The sequence below is a fragment of the Herpailurus yagouaroundi genome, unplaced genomic scaffold (genome assembly GCF_014898765.1).
Source record: "Herpailurus yagouaroundi ecotype Mexico unplaced genomic scaffold, PumYag 203, whole genome shotgun sequence".
NCBI lineage: Eukaryota > Metazoa > Chordata > Mammalia > Carnivora > Felidae > Herpailurus > Herpailurus yagouaroundi.
The window spans coordinates 32,885,537-32,901,939 of NW_024412434.1; the positions used below are offsets into that span (position 1 = coordinate 32,885,537).

The window sequence follows — 16,403 nt, forward strand, 5'->3', positions numbered from 1 at the left end:
GAAACAAACAAACAGACAAACACGCATTCTCTGTAAAATGAATACCCCTAAGAGGCTGTCTTCCGGGGACTTGCAAATCTCAGTCCCTTCCTGAGCAGGTGAGGGGTCCGTATTTCCTGGCGAGAGATCTCCCCCTTGACACAGTGAATTAACTAGTTAAAAGCTGTTCGCCTGGAGAGACACACGGTCACGGCATTTTCGGAGCGTGCAGAGCCCACGCGCGGTCCTGTGGTCGGAGCCCGGGGCAGCAGCTCCCGTAAGCTGTCCCCTCGGGCTGCTCCCAGACGAGCCGGCTCGGCGAGCTGTCCCCTCCCCGTCCCCTCCCTCCCGTGCAGCCTCCTTCCCTCTCCACCGCGTCCTGGGCAGCTCCATCCGTCCAAACGGGAGCTGAGTTTGCAGGCTGACAGGGATGCAAAGGGCTGGTGGTGCTGATGTCAGAGCCAGAAGACAGTTGTGATTGGACCTAATTAGACTTTGCAGCAGCAAATAGACAAGCTCCCTGCGTGATTGGCTTCAAAGTGGCTGGTGCCAAACAACTAGCAGACGAGCCAAAGTAGGAGCCCTGCGTTCGCCGGGAGCCCGGTCCGGAGCGGCCGCCTGGAGGAGGAGGGCAGCGGGGAGGGGGCGCACCTCCCCGCCGAGTCCTGTGGAGGAGCTGCTGCTGGCCGGGGTCCCCCCCCCCCCCCCCGCGAGCTGGGCGAGAACAGCGGGGGGGCAGGAGCGGGAGCCCGAGGCTCGTCCTGAAAAGTGAGCCCGCTCCCGGCCCGCAGGCATCCGGCAGCGCTGGGCCAGCAGCAAAGGTGAGCTGCTGGGGACCGGGTCCCCCCCGGCTCTGGCGGCTGCGTCTCGGGCCATGGCCTCGGTCCTGGGCACCAGCAGAGGGGCCGGAGGAGGGCTGAGCGGCCAACTCAAATGCAAGTCCCAGAGGAGACGACGGCGGTCCAAGAGGAAAGGTAAGGACCCTGCTTTCTGCGCTGTCTCCGCTGACCGCTCCCCCACCCCGCGTGTGGGGTCCGCCTGCTCCCGCAGCTCCACTTTCGGGGGGCTGTGGGGGGGGGGTCTGCTCCAAGCAGAGCGCCGGAGTTCGCGTCCCTTTGTAGAGGCCCCGGGGGCTCTTGCCGGCTCCGAGGGGACAGGAACGGGGTGGGGGGGGGGGGGCAGAGAGCCCGGGCTCCGCACAGCCCGGCTGGGAGCAGGGTTAGCAGGGGGAGTGGGTGCGGGGACCGGAGGACAGTCCCCTCCCCGCCTCACACAGCCTCTGACCCTCTCCGAGGCCACAGCAGCACCCGTGCCAAAGGAAACACTCGTGTGAGCCAGCAGCCCCAGAAAAGGGAGCAGACCTCATGCCAGCTTCTCCGTCCAAATCGTCTGGGAGGCAGGAGTGGGCAGGATGCTGGCGACCACGCTTCCAAACTGGCCGACGTGCCCCCTCGGTCTGCTCGGTGCTCGTGGCTCCGTAAACACTGGGACCCGCAGGCAGCACGGGCTGGTCCTGGGGTGGCTGGGGGGGGGGGGGGGAGCAGAGATTGAAACCTGGAAAGAGAAGGAGGCACGGCAGCTCGTTAGTGACAGAAACCCTGCAAACCAGGGAGGGAGGACGAGCCGCGAGCAGCGGGTGACAGGTTGTTCCCGACTCCCTGGGGGTGGCGTCTGCATTGTGGGGACCGCCGCCCTGAAGTTAGTGCATTCCGGGGCTCCGCCGGGGGCTGGGGCCCGTGCCCCAAATGCCACCGTGGGGGTGCGCGCGGTCCCGGGAGCGAGGGGGGCTGCTTCCTGAGCCTGCCCTTTCTCTCCCGGGGAGGAACTCGTTACCAGCAGCCCCTCACCATGAGTCTGCGGGAGAAAGTTCGGCTCTTCTGACGGTTTGAAATGTGTTGATTTAAGGGTGGGGGGAAAGAGTGAACACAGAGCTATTCAGAACCACGGGGCAGATGCCACTAAGATGCATCGGATTCTCTACCTCCTACCGCAGGATGCGTGCTGGAGGCTGCTCTCTGTCCCCAGAGGGTCGTCGCCTCTGCGGTGGCCTGGCAGAAGTTTCTGCCACATCTCCCCCTACCTGCCCTCAAATACCCCCGGAGCCCTTCCCGGCTTCTTCCGTGAAATCAGAAATTAGCCAGGCAAAGCGTGGAGACAGAAATGCCACCATCACACAGTCACCGATGATGGTTGCGAGTCGGGACCACGGGGAGCGGTCCCTTCCCGGGGAGGTTCCAGAGCCCTGGGCTCTGGAACTCGGCTGGGGGTGGATTCTGTGGTTCCGGCTCAACTCTCAGGGCTGCCTCGGCGATGCCCGCTGCCCACTTGGTTACCTGGAGATGCCGTTTGGGAACAGACCTGCGGGCGCCTTCCGGAGTGATGCCGACAGAAAGTGGCAGTGAAAAGGGGCGCCCCCCCCCATCACAGAATTTAATGATGACTACAACTTTTAAAAGAGGGAACAAGGAAACATTCTCTTGTAAATTGTAAGTGTTCGTGTTTCCCAGCATTGCTGTTTAGTCTACTTACATATTAAAATTGAAGAGTGGGGGTAATATTTCACAATAAAACGGCATTCTACAGAAATAAGATACAAGCTGATGGACGCGGGAGCCTTTCTCCAAATTCATTTTTCTTACCTTTAAATGTCAGCCATGCTGGCTTAGAAAGCATCCAATTTGGAGAAGAACAACAAGAAACCGGAAGGAAGGCTTCATTTGCTGTAAACTTAACTAGAACAGTTCAAAGTGGAATTTCTGTGTGAAATATTCCCATGCCTTGGCTTTTTCGAAGAAACCAGGTCTCTTAATTTTCGTGCCCCAAAACCGAGGTGGGAAAGGCTGATGTGTATGCGTGTGCTAACTCCTAGTGCTCGTAGGTTTATGTGTGGGGGTGAAATCTCTTGTGGCGTCTGCGGACAGCGGCCTTGGTAGGGCAGTCAGCTCAAACTGTAAATATTCACATCGTAGGGGAGAGTTAACAAGATGACCGTAAGTGGGAAAATCAAAAGAAAACATAGCAATTACGGGACACGTTAATTCATCATTTGCACGTGCTGGGAATAGGTCAGTTTCTGTGTAATTCTGTAGATCCTCGTTTTTCTCTTCTACCAAGAAAAACGGGGAATTTAAATTGCGTTCTGACAGTCATGACTCCCGGCGACAGCCTTTGAGAGCAGTGGCCTCGGCTTTTGAGCTCACCCACTTAAAACTCTGTGTTTGTCACAATTGTAAACCCACGTGCGTATCGATGGTTGTTAAGGAATGTGTCTAGGGCTCTACTGTGTACTAACTAGAGCCACCGACTGGGAGCACAAAGAAAGAGCCCGTCTCGTACGGGAGGAGCTAAATCGGAATAAACGTGAGGCTTACTTGCCAATGGTATGTCTTTTTCCACCTATTCTAATGAACAGGGGTGATTTTTGAAGACACATCTTAACTTTCGGCTCCCCGGGCTGTGAAAAGCTATCAGTGTTCTGTGTGTAAACTCCAGAAGTGCTCTGATACATTTTTTTTTTTTACGTCACTTATTATTGTCAACATAATCCGTGGGCTTTGAAATAAAAACTATAGCTACAGTTTAAGTGTGAGATTCATACCACGCTCTCATTACCACGAAATGTGATCCAGAGCCTCAGAAATCAAACGTTTTCCCGTACTCCGTGTTTTCAGGCACCGTAGGCAGTATAGATCTTTAAGAATCCAAAAAACTAAAACATGAAAACGGCACCAACAACTTGGTCCCAGGTATTAACAAGCCGGGACCTGCAGGTCTCCCCCAGATGAACCTTAAAGAAGAGGTTCAGAGGTTCAGAGTAGACCCACCCACCCACCCAGCCGTCTCTCTCCATTCTCTCATCAGGACCCCGTATGATGCATTTTTGCATTTTCTCTCTGTGTCGCTTTTTAGTCGGGACTTTGTCTTAGACATTATTTATGAACAATTTACATTTTCTGTACAAGTGAAAAAATGTCAAAATTTGAGTTTTGAGGAGGAGAAAAATAGGCAGCTGGAAAAAAAAGCACCGTGCAAAGGACAGGGAAGCCGTGTAATTTTTACACGTGTGGCTACAGCTGCTCACAAGCCGTGTAACATGGGGGAGACGTGTCAGCTTGCTGTCAGAAAATACCGGGAGCACTCGGAGTTTACGGAGTTTATTCATCAACTCGGCACCCACTCAGCTCACTGCTCGCGGGGGATTCTGAGAGTCGACACTTTGTTCTGTACTTGGCAGTGGGATTATTCGAGGCGATCGCACACCAGCAGATCTGTGCTGGGTGCTCCGAGCGATGTCCCCCGTACTCGAGAAGGACTAGATGCGTGAATATTATGGAAGGTCTGTGTTTTAGCCCAAAATAATAAAGGCGAAGGTTGAAGGTTATTTAAAATCGGTACCGACTGAGCCAGGTGGAGTAGGCAGAGTCAGTATTCATGGAAACAGTATAATATGTAAGCATAAATCACTTCAAATTTTATCAGATAGCCCTCAACCAGTGGCTGCATTCCGGGTGACGTGTCTGAGGAATGTCATAGGTATATTTTCAATCATTAAAACAGGACCTGTATCCTGACGTGGATTTCTGCCATTCTCTCTTTCGCGACTGTAGCTGTCCTGAAGGCACGCATCAGCATGAAATGCATTTTGCAAAGAAAATATTTTTAGTATTTGACAATGAGCACATACAGCGTGTAAAAATGACTCAAGTTTGTGGAAATTTTTCAAGAACTGTTCTTTCGATGCAAAACGTATTTGCAGTTGGATGGAGAGCCCATGCAAATTCAGCTGGTTCCGAGAGGTAAACGGGAGGACGGGGTTCTGAGCCAGGGGAGTCAGTCACCAGACGGAGAAAGGGAGGGAACTTTGGAGAGCTATCGCAAGGCTCTATAAACAACCATTTGTTAAGTCAACAAAGCCGATTCGGTCATCAGCACATGACCTTTCTTTTTTTCTTTTTTTTTTTTTTTTTTTTTTTTTTTTGAGGCATTTGACAGCAAAAGAAGTTAATGCCAGAAATGTAGATGTTGTTACAGGGCGATCCTTACACACAGTCTCAGAAACACTGAAGGTGATTCTTGGAAACAGCAACACGAGATGTTGCTGAGTGACAGTGAGCTGATGAATCACAGGAAGATAGGGTGGGAGCAAGGGCCGGCCACTGAATGTCGTGAAATGCAAATAAAAAGTTGGCAAACAGAGCAGAATGAGGGCAGCGGGCGGATGATAGGCACGGGCTTGGTGTGAACCGGGATCCCGTGAAAAATTAACACAACACAAAGATCGCGTGTGGATGAGGCTCTCCGTCCCCAGCGATGCCCGAGTGACACATGAGTGTGCCTCAGCCTGGCTGGTGGGGACACAGCTCCGCACCCCGGCCGCGCGTCCCCGTGCCCCCGCCTGCCTCGCCGTCTGACGGCTCGGGAGGAAGGAGACTGCGTTTCGTGATAAAATTAAGTTGATTAAACCATTCACCATCCTCTAATTGTGTAGCGCTTTTTTCCCTCTTTCTCTCTTTAAAATTTGTGTTAGTACCTCTGGCTTCTAGTGACCCGTGTAATAGCAGTAATTTGAGATTGCTTCGAGGGCATTAGATATGATGAGTGAACTTGAATTTAGAATAAAAATATGAGATTCATGTATCCGTATCTAAATAGTGGTGATTCAGTTACCGCAGAAGCACTGTCCCAGAGGAGCATTATGTAAGGAAATGCAGAATGAGGAAATTGTGTTTTTCTGATCTGAGGCAGGGGAAGATAAGTTATGCTCCGAAAGCATTCAGGGTCCAATTTAAAAGCCATATGTGTGTTTGTTGTTCCTAGCTGTACCTGCATACGTCGTAAAGGCAGTTGAAGTATTTGAGCATTTTTTATGTCTGCCTGCTTCTTCTCCTAAAATGCTGGGGGATGAATGTTGGTGTTTTCATAACACGAACAATTTTAAACAATTCGTAAAACAAAAATCATTACATTACTCGGTCCTTCGTCACATAAATATATCATTTCTAAATTGATGCTCCGTTGGTAAAGTGGGCTCTTAATTACGAGCAAATAAGATTTCGAAAGGGACAAATTTCCACGTGGTGAAAGCAAGATTTTAGAAGCACTTCTTATAGACATTTCTAAACTGGAAAAAAAAAAAAAAAAAAAAAAGGTTGATGCCAAGTGAAAAAGGAAAAGCACGGACGTCCTTCCCAAATATTGCAACTGTTGAGTGTTAACACTAATCATGTGGCTCTGTGTTACACAGAAAAACAAGCCAGTAAGGGCCTGTCTGAATTCACATTGCTAAGTATCTGTGAATAGAGTGCACGTGAACTAACTCCTATCTCTTCAATTAACTGTTTTTCCTCCACTGAAATACGGAAGTACATGCCATTAAATGTTTCATTACACAAAGAGAATTGTGTATTCCTAGCCATTAATATCCTACAATTCACTTAAGGATTACCACCATCAGGTGAAGGGGCAGTACTTCCAAAAAGAGGAGGAACGTTTATCTGACTCTGGATCCACGTGTAGATCTGTGAGGCTTTCGAGAGCAGGAAGGAGACCGCTTTGAGAGATTCGTCAGACAGACGCCTGCCCTTCCTCACACGTGTGGCCACGTTGGTTCCCAAACATCCCTCTCTGGCGATCAAACTTGTACTGACCTGTTCATTTTATTTAAAAGGAATGGGGCACAGGGGCTACTGTATCTGACTTCTGGCTGACTCCGTCTCAGCAACGTCAGGGCAACGTCGCTCTTAGAGCCCCTGCCCCACCTGCAAACTGACGGGTGGACCAGCTCCCAGGAGCCACATCAGAGAGCCCCAGCCTAGAGATGGAGAGATCTGCTTCGCAAGAGATCTGTAATTTTACCAGAAGTGAGCCTGATCACTTGCAAAGACAGAAGTTGTTTTTTTTTTTTTTTCCTGAAGAGTGAGAAATCTTTGGGGAAAAAAGAAAAGAAAAGAAAAAGTTAATCTGAGTGTGTGGGTCTTCTCCCTCCCCTCATTTTTATGCTAGTTACAGGCATTGCATATGAAGGGCAGCAAAAAAATAAGTTCATTTTATTATCTTATTGGTGAGGAACGAATACAATTAGCATCTGGTTTCTGATAAGAAAGTGGTGAGTAAATTTCCTCCTTGTGTTACAAGACACACACACACACACGCACGTGTGTATACACAAATTCACTATTATCCGTTTTAAATTTTAAAAATTACCAGTGGCGAATGTTACGTTTTAAATCTCAAAAAATAGCAAACAGGTAACATAAATTTTATATTTATGTTAAAGAGGGGATTTTATGCTTGATTAAGACATAGTGTTTAGTAAGTGGAGCATTTACATAAACGAAGAGAAGCAGCTTTTTTTATGTATGTTAAACACGGAAGAGACGTCGAATATAGATGCCCAGGTGGCTCTTAGATTTTAAGATCGTTGCTTCTGACCCCCTAAGAGGGGGCTACGCACACTTAAAATGCAGGGCTGAAGGTGGCTTGGCCGAGCATCTAGCGGAGGGCGGCCAGAGTGGCCGTGCGTGTGGCACACTGGGACCAGCGTGAAGGTTCCCTGGAGCTGGCCTCCAGCCAGAAGGCACGGGTCTGTCTCCGCTCCTAGGAGGATCAAACTCTCTGAGGGTTTAGGGAGGGAAGTCCAGCAGTGTAGACAAAAGGGGGAACAGGACAGTTAGTATTTCTAGGGGAGGCAATGCCCACTTTAGCCGCAGTCTGGTTGCATCTGGCCCGCTGAGCGTTTCCTTGACGGCGCCCATGGAGAACTTATTCACGAAACAGATCAAGGTGTCTTTCTGTTGCCGTTGCCTCACCATGTGGACAATAAATGAGACTAATATTGCTCAGAATTCATTAGTAAACACTCTTTTCTCGAGTGTCTATCGTACAGAAGTGAATCTCACACCCAAGGGAGCGCTCAACACCGCCAGGTGATTTGCACATAATAGAAAGTGTTCCTTTAAACACCTGGACCAGGATGTGCTTTGGAGAATTTTACAGATTTAATTAATCTCCGCTGCTCCGTTTATCTCGGATGAAATCCCTGATCCTTGTTTCCCACGGCTGAGAGACGGGAGACCGGCCTTATCGTTTTGCAGTGCCTTACCCGATTTCTCAGATGTGTCCTCTAGATGTGGCTTTACAACAGGGTGGAGGGGACTCGGTTCTCTGAAAGGGGGCCTGTCACTGGTTGAAGATGCAAACCCAAACTGAGTCCCTTCTCTGCTTAAAAGCCAACAAAAGTGGGGGAGCTTCTGTTTCTAGAAGCAGGACCTGGAATCATAATCAGCCGGCTCAGAGCATACGCCTAGGACACCAGTAATTGATTAAGCCGCAGATTTTATCCGTCCGAGCCCATCGGAAGTACCCAGATTTCCTCTCGTTAAAATTAATGCAGTATTTCCTAAAAGTTTAATTGCTTTTGGAAAAGTGCAATTTAATAAACATGACAGAAACGTCAGCAAAATAGATTCTGACCTCCCCTGCACCCCAAGTCTGGCTGGGTTCACTCAACCCTGTCGGTAACAGATGCTCCGCTTGTGTTAGGCTCACGGCTGTGAAAGCGACGTGTCCTTAAAGGAAACACACACTTTCTTTTTACTGGACGGTGCTCAGGCCTGAGAGCTGAGACACCAAATGTGCACAAACTCAGACAGTCTGATGTGTACCCTTAAAAAAAAAAAAAAAAAAAAAAAGACTTTTATACATTTGGCTGTTAAGTGAGAGAATATTTAAAAATAGCACCTTTCACTACTCCTTGGGTGAATAAAAACATAGAGGGCCAAATTTAACTAGAGACATGAAGATATCTTTATTTGTGCCTGAGCTCCAAATACCGATACTGTAGACGAAAGTCTTCAAATGCCTATTCAGATTCCAACAGAATTGTAACGGGAAGTGACTTTTTAATTCAAAACCTTACGGTTCGGGGATAAATTTGCTGTATTCAAATGAGTCAATGCTGCTAGTTTTCTTTCCAAAGAAAAAATAAACTTGGAATAGAAATTATTGCTCTACCCCTAGGAAAAATCCCAGGATCCATAGTAGCTTTTTAAAAAACCCCAAGACAGCAGAATAGGGAACCCCTTCCTTTGACAGCCCGGGAAAGACTGCTCGGGGCAGGCACCACAATGTCTTGTAAATGCGTGCTGGTCCCACGTCTGTGCTCGGTCAGGAACTGCCCACGGGCATGGCTTCAATCTGATTGAAATTCAGGGAAATTTTCACCCAGGAAGCATTTAGGAAGATACGTACTTTAGATCTAACAAATTTGAGAGTTCATATAATTTTATGTAATCACCTGAGTTCTTTAATCCAATTTGTGCCGAAGTTAAATTATAATTTGGGCTTTTATACGTAGATAATGAATAGAATTCAAGTCATTAAAAGCTTGCACTTGTGTGTTTTGGGGAGATTTGTAATATACGCAGACAATATAGAAATGATAAAGAAAGATAACAGAGTCAGGATTTGAAATAATGCCCACCCAAGTAGCATGGTTTGAACTGCACGGGTCCAGTTACACACAGATGTTTTTCCATAAAAACAGGGCGGTCCTGTAAAATTTTCTCTTCCTTATGATTTTCTTAAGGATGTTTTCTTTTCTTTAGGTTCCTTTGTTGTACCAATATAGTATGTAACATACGTGACATACAAAATGTGTGTTTTATGCTATCCATAAGGCTTCTGGTCAACAGTAGGCCTTTAGTAGTTAAATTTGGGGGGAATCAAAACTATGCGTGCATTTTCAACTACTCAGGGGTTCGGCGCCTCCCCCCCGGTGTTGTTCAAAGCTCCTCCGTACGTATAAGCAGTTGCTGAAATAAGGAAATATCGCAATATCAAAAGATTAACTCTAAACAGCAAAAGTCTAATATGTACACATTTTTAGATGGACATTTAAAAACTCGAGTACAGATTAAATGAATCTTGAGTAAACTTCTGAGAGCTCAGACTCCTTGAGAAAGCTGACAAATGACCTTGGTTTATGCCCATGCCTTATGGTCCTGAAGTAAACATTCATTAATTATAAAGTTCCAAAACATCATTTTTTAAAAACATCCTTTTCTGCATATTTCGCACAACGTGAAATATTTTTGTCTTTGTCACTAATGAAAATCAATCTATCCTCTTCTATCACATAATAAGAGAGACACAAAAGCCACATGGCAGAAAGAGGTTTCACTGAAGACAGAATGACAGAGATACAGAGAAACAGAGACAGGGAGGGAGACAGAGAACAGCGTCATCTCTTTCTTCCTGTGCCCTGATCAAAGTTCACCTCCCTACATTTTATCTCCTGTACCTTCAAAAACAGAAAGGGCACTTGATTTAAAAGTATGGGGCATCCAATTCTGTCTGTTTGCAATTTTGCCTTAAACATTTTGCCTGTATTCAGACAAGGGCTGTATCTGATGTGTAAGTACGATTTCTTCACTCTGAGCAAGGAGCTAGGAACCGAAAATATGCAAGAAAAACAAGGTGGCATGATCCTTGTGTCTGGGCTTATATTGTATCTGGAGATATAGACATACAGATGTAAATTCAAAACACAGAATAGAAATAAACTGTCATGACCCCAACACACTATTAGGTTCTATGGGAATTTTTTTAATCCAAATATGATTGTATTCTTTACAAAATTGGATTTCTATTCCATTTCTTTTATTATTTCAAGTGAAACCCCTAAGTAAAAACTAATATAAACCCCTCTAGGTTTGAGCATTTTTATTTCTCAAACGTAATAGCTACTCAATTAAAACCCACTGAGAAAATTGACTTTGTTTTTGAAGGAAGAATGGCTTAAGGAAATAATCAGGACAATACGGTAGACGGGAACGTTTTCTAAGGGGATTGTGTACAGATGGTGTGAGCTGTAGGGGACAAAGAAGGGCCATAGCATACGGGGGAGATGCTCAGAAGCCAGCTCTGGGATGATGACGTAGAATTACCTGCTGGTGGGAAAGGCAAAAGTTTGTTGTGTGTGTGAGGTGACTTCTGGGATGGGCACCATGATGAGATTTGTGTCCCCGTAAATTAGTACAGTGGCCGTCTCATTGTGCACCCTCAGTAAACTGTTGTCATAGGACCAATTATTAGATTCAGGCTGCAAATTTATAAAGGATGCTGTCTGATTTATTTTTAAGTTGTTAATATGTAAATCTGAATTTACTCATGCGGCAAGCATTTATGGGACACCTTTATGGGTCAGCCACCATGGTAAATGGCAGGGACTAAGCTGTAACAAAAGCTCCGAAAATGTCCTAAAAGAGTCAGAAAGCACCCGTCGCCGGGCTCTGGCTTCTCTGTGGTCCATGCTGGAGAAACCCCCCAAAAAGCTCGGGAGGCACATCTCTACTGTTTGTCAAGCCAGCTGCTCTGAGAATTAGCACGCTCGTGAGCATTTGTGTGGATGGGGTGAGATGAAACCCTCAGACCATACAGATTCCAAAGATGCTTCTTAGGGGGCAGGACTTTGGACCGTGGTGCCTCTGCCTTGACTCTCCTACAGACTCTTTCTCCTGTCCCTCCAGCTGGAGCACCGGGGCACCACATGCCTGGTGGCTGCACGTCTGTCCCACTCCCGCAACCGGTGTGAGACACCCTCCTTCTATGAAGGTCCAGGCGCTGCCCAAGAACTCAGCTACCAACTTGCTCCTTGGCTCACAAAACTTCCGCTCTGTCCTCATGGCTGGGGCAAGCATTGTGTGTGTGTGTGCACGTGTGTAACACCAAGTCTAGGGCCAAGCCAAGGAAACTAAGTAAACGTGGCATCTAACGTGATGCAGCCTGGCACTCTTTTCCTGTCTTTTCCTGAAGGCCGTATAAAGTAGGACGCAGAGCTCATCCGAATAGTCATAGGGAGTGTCCCCACTGCCATGTCCACTCAATATTGTGGACACAGAATACGTCCTGAGAATGATGAGAGTCACCTTGCTTCCAGGTAGATGGCATGTTCCCTGGTCTTTCTTATCTCTTACCTAAGAGAGCTTTGGGATTATCTCTCTGTCTCTCTGTCTCTGTCTCCATCTCATATACATTCATTAGGCAGGAGGCGTGTGGAGACTGGAAGATAAAGTTCGTCAGTGCGTCCTACTTACGTGGGCAGGAGCGATGCTGGCTGCGGTCTTTAGGTCTAGATATTTATCTGTAACGATACTTAGGAATGTTTCCAAAGTTGAACATCAGGGAAACAATAAAAGTAGGAATTGATAAGATTGAAACCAGCAGAAATCTGACATTAACATCCACACCTCTTCACCAGGAAACTGTCTGATCCTTAGTTCAGATGGTTAAGGAGACCGTCTGTGCCCTTGATCCCTCTGGACTTTTCTTCTTTGGACGTTTAGGTGAGCTGACCTGTTTCCCAAGATGGCCTTGACTCATTTGTTCCCATTCTGAAGTGTTATTTCTTATATCAGGGTTCTTATCACTAATATCAAAATCACCTCTGTGTGAAAATATTCAAGGTTCGCATGAGATGCAAAGACACCATCACACTTATAAGTGTGTGTACATATATTCATAACGTGTCATGTTTAGGTAACCGATGCGCGAACTTTCAAGATAAAATGTAGAGTAGACGGGACTTTTTGGGCTCATTAGATGAAATAACGATTCAAAGAATGTCTAGGTCACAGTGGTTAGCGTGTGAGAGCTGCTGTGATAGAACAGCACGCTGTCCCGGATCCTGGAGGCGGGGAGTCCGGGATCTGGGCACGGGCAGGGCCAGTTCCTTCCAAGGCCTCTCTCCTGAGCGTGCAGATGCCACCCTCTCCCCCTGTCCTCACGTGGTCATCCCTCTGTGCATGGCTGTGTCCTGACCTCCTCTTCTTATAAGGACACCAGTCAGATTGGATTAGGGCCACCCAGTAACCTCATCCTACCTTAATCCCCTCTTCAAAGACCCTGTCTCCAAATACAGTCACATGCTGAGGTCCTGGGGTCAGGACATCCACATGTGAATTTGGGGGGACACAATTCAGCCCACAACAGTCAGAATTCCATTCGCCTTCAGAGACGTTTCCTGAAAATTAAGGTGTCCCATTAGGTTAGCAGTCCTCTTTCTCCAGAAATATCGCGTCCACCTCAGGGCAGGCCAGTGAGTTCCTTGGTTCCGTTTCATGCCCATGGTCTCTCCTGTGGACGATCTGCTTGCAGAATTGGACCAGCTTCAGATGTGATTAAATGATGCCCAGAATTTTTTTCTCAATTATCATTCATGTTGTGTGGTCCCCCAATATGATGGTACAAACTTGAGGGAGTTTTACCTTATTCTGCCCCGTCTCGTGCTTTCCTGCCCCTCTGAAGATCCTCATTTCTAGTTACAGGTGGGGTGAACGGGCATGATTCTAAGAAGTGTGGGTGGGGAAGGTCATTTTCACCCCTGACCGACCACGCTTCTCCCAACTGGAGTAGGATCAGTGATAAACTTTTCTTATCGGGACGTAAAGGGGACCGTCAGGTATCGTGAACTCAACATCATCTTGGTTTTTTGTTTCTTTTTTTTTAAATATTTATTTATTCATTTGAGAGAGAGAGAAAGAACGAAAGCAGGAGAGGGGAAGACAGAGGGAGACAGAGGATCCAAAGTGGGTTCTGTGCTGACAGTAGTGAGCCCAGAGCGGGGCTTGAACTCACAAACTGTGAGATCGTGACCTGAGCAAGCAGAGGGTCGGACGCTCAACTGACTGAGCCTCCAGACGCCCCAACACTGTCTTCGTTTCGTGGATGAGAGAAGTAGGACCCAAAGGGATGAGCAGCTAGTCCAGGAAGCTCCAGACTGAAAGAGCCGGCCCGGGAGCCCAGGGCCTCGGGTCCTCAGGTGCTCGTGCTGAGAAAGTCTCCATCCCGGGGTAGAGCTGGACACATCGGCACAGAGAGGCCTGTCGTGGGAGGGCAGGCCCCTGGAAGCAGGGACTTCCAGGGCAAGGGTGGGCAGAGCACCGGACCCCGTCTTCTCCGGGCCCCGTGGAGCTCCCTGCCACCTGGGATTCCCCTGCGGAAACTCCTCCGAGGCTGTGCCACCGGTGCCCACAAGAGCTGTGACACAGAGCCGTGACAGCAAGGGTGTCAGGGAGAGGCTGGTACTCGCCATTTTCACCGTGAAACCAGCGCACAACGTCTTAATGAGTGTGTGTGTGTGGATGTGTTTGTATATATGTAAATACACATATATGCAAATATTTACGTCTATATATCTTCCACTGCACGTTCATTTGCTTAAGTGGTGTCAGTAACACAATTTTCTGATTTGAAGATTAAAGGAAACTGTAGAGATGGTTGAACAAACTCAGACATCAGCACGTTTAGTTTTCAGATGTCTATACAGCACGGCTATTCAATTCCAAAGCAAACATGAGTTGTTGCATAAGGCAAGATATTTAAGGAACACATTGAAATAAGATTAGAAGTGAGGACGTTTTAAATTCTCTCTCTCAAAAGACAAATAGAAAAAAAGAGAATCCAGCCTGCTGTAAATTCACAACACCATACACGGGAAGATAAGTCTACACGAGCCCTTTTTTGTTGTGATATTCAAGTTAGTTAATGGTGTGCAATGAAAATAAAATATACTGTTCATTCAGTGAAATGCTGGAGCTAGATTTGAATATCATAAAATGAATTCCTCAGATTTAAATACACTTTTTTGGTTATTCCGCATCTGGATTCAACATGAAAACATTCTGCGTTACTTTGTGTGTTTCTGTGTGTTTGTGAACAGAATATGTTTCATCTACTCCCATGCGTAAAGGATAAGTTTACTGTTCCAATTTCCTAGATTGAACTGGCTCAGGTTCTGTGCTGGAGAAACGAAGTCAAAATCAAGCAGAAGCCGCAGGTAAACATATCGGCCCTGTTTTAAATTCCCTGAGTAAATAGATGACACCTGGATTCCAGAAACAAATTTGGGTACAGAACAGTCAATAGGACGTCTGAGCCCACCCTGTGAGGACCGACTCTGGAAACACGAACCCCGAGACAAAGCAGTCAAACGACCGTGGCCCTCATGAGGAAGCACTCCACGCTCCCGCGACGTAGCCAACGGACGCTAACGCAGAGGACGATATATACACACAAGTTGACTGAAATCATTCTCCCCATCTGTTCCAAATCTTATTTACAAAATCACTTTACATAAACACACACAGGTAGGATCTCTGTTGTCGTTCCTTTAATTCCTCTGTAAGAAAAATCACCAATTCTTGGTACTTGGATTTAAAAAGGCCCAATGAGGGGCGCCTGGGTGGCTCAGTAGTTTAAGCGTCAGACTGCGGCTCGGGTCAAGATCTCACAGTTCACAAGTTCGAGTCCCACGTCGGGCTCCGTGCTGACAGCTCAGAGCCTGGAGCCTGCCTCGGATTCTGGGTCCCCCTCTCTCTCTCTACCCCTCTCCTGCTCACGCTCTGTCTCTCTCTGTCTCTCAGAGACATTAAAAAAGAGTTTTTAAGCAGGCCAATGAACCTCAATCCCTTTTCTCCAGAAATAAGGTTGGAAAGTCCCCTCAGGCCTGAAGGTAGGGCACACCGAGGACCGAGCAGAGATTTTCGGTTACCTGGACAGAGGGAGGCTCCAGATCCGGAACAGGGACAAGGGAAGAACTGAGCAAGATAGAGTACAGGCCGCCTCTCAGTGGAGGGGCCTTGAGTCTGGGGCACGGAGCCCAGTCTACCACAGGCGAAGCGTCTCACCAGTATCACGCGAGGGTCTCGGCTTACGCATGGCACACGGTACATCAGCTTCACTGGGCTTTTGTGAACTTCCCCGCTGGCGTAATACCAGTGCCTGAATTTCCTTAGTTGTAAAAATGTCTTCCAAGTCCCGGTCGATTTGCAACCAGAGTTGCTCCTAATCTGAGTGACTTCAAATGTGTGCATAACCGTGTCTCTGCCCCCTTCATGTTACAGGTATGGAAACGGCAAAGCCAGGTCCCGGAATCCCGGAATGTAACTGTAACCTTGCCAGATGAAAATGCTGCACAGGCAAATTTAGAAAACACTCTGATAATAAGCTTATGTTTTTAAAGTTAATTTTTAATACTTGTTCTTTCTGAATTCTTTATATCAACATTAACATTTATTTGGCCCTAAAACACACAGTAAACTTTTACCTCTTGTAATATTCTGGTTCATTTCCTTCTCTTTGTTGCTTTGTTGTTATTGTTGTTGTTGCTTTAAGTGACTTGAATTCTTTACACAAGTTGAATAATAATGAATCAGTTATGGTCCTGGTCAGTCTTCGTGGCCGAGGTCCCTCCAAGCTGACAAAAAGACAAGGCTTGAGTTTGAAAGTGTGGTTTGTTCATGAACCCCCGCTACCTTCACCCAGACGTGCACTGACTTTGCACTTGGCTACGACAACCGCACGTCTGGTCCAGCTTCACAGGGGTGTGGTGTTTGTGGGATCGTTTTCGTCAAGGCAACAGGAAC

At 47.3% G+C, this 16,403-nt stretch overlaps 1 protein-coding gene across 2 annotated transcripts in view; it reads left to right on the forward strand.

Moving 5' to 3' along the window:
- Positions 1-359: 359 nt before the first annotated feature.
- Positions 360-16,403, forward strand: part of ADARB2 (adenosine deaminase RNA specific B2 (inactive)) — a 427,099-nt gene continuing 411,055 nt past the window's right edge. Inside the window, exon 1 of one of the 2 annotated variants that reach the window (XM_040451565.1) lies at positions 360-953. In XM_040451565.1, the coding sequence (XP_040307499.1) occupies positions 854-953 (100 nt within the window). In that variant the 5' untranslated portion in view covers positions 360-853. The remainder of the gene's footprint in view (positions 954-16,403) is intronic. The other variant, XM_040451564.1, reaches the window with a different exon arrangement.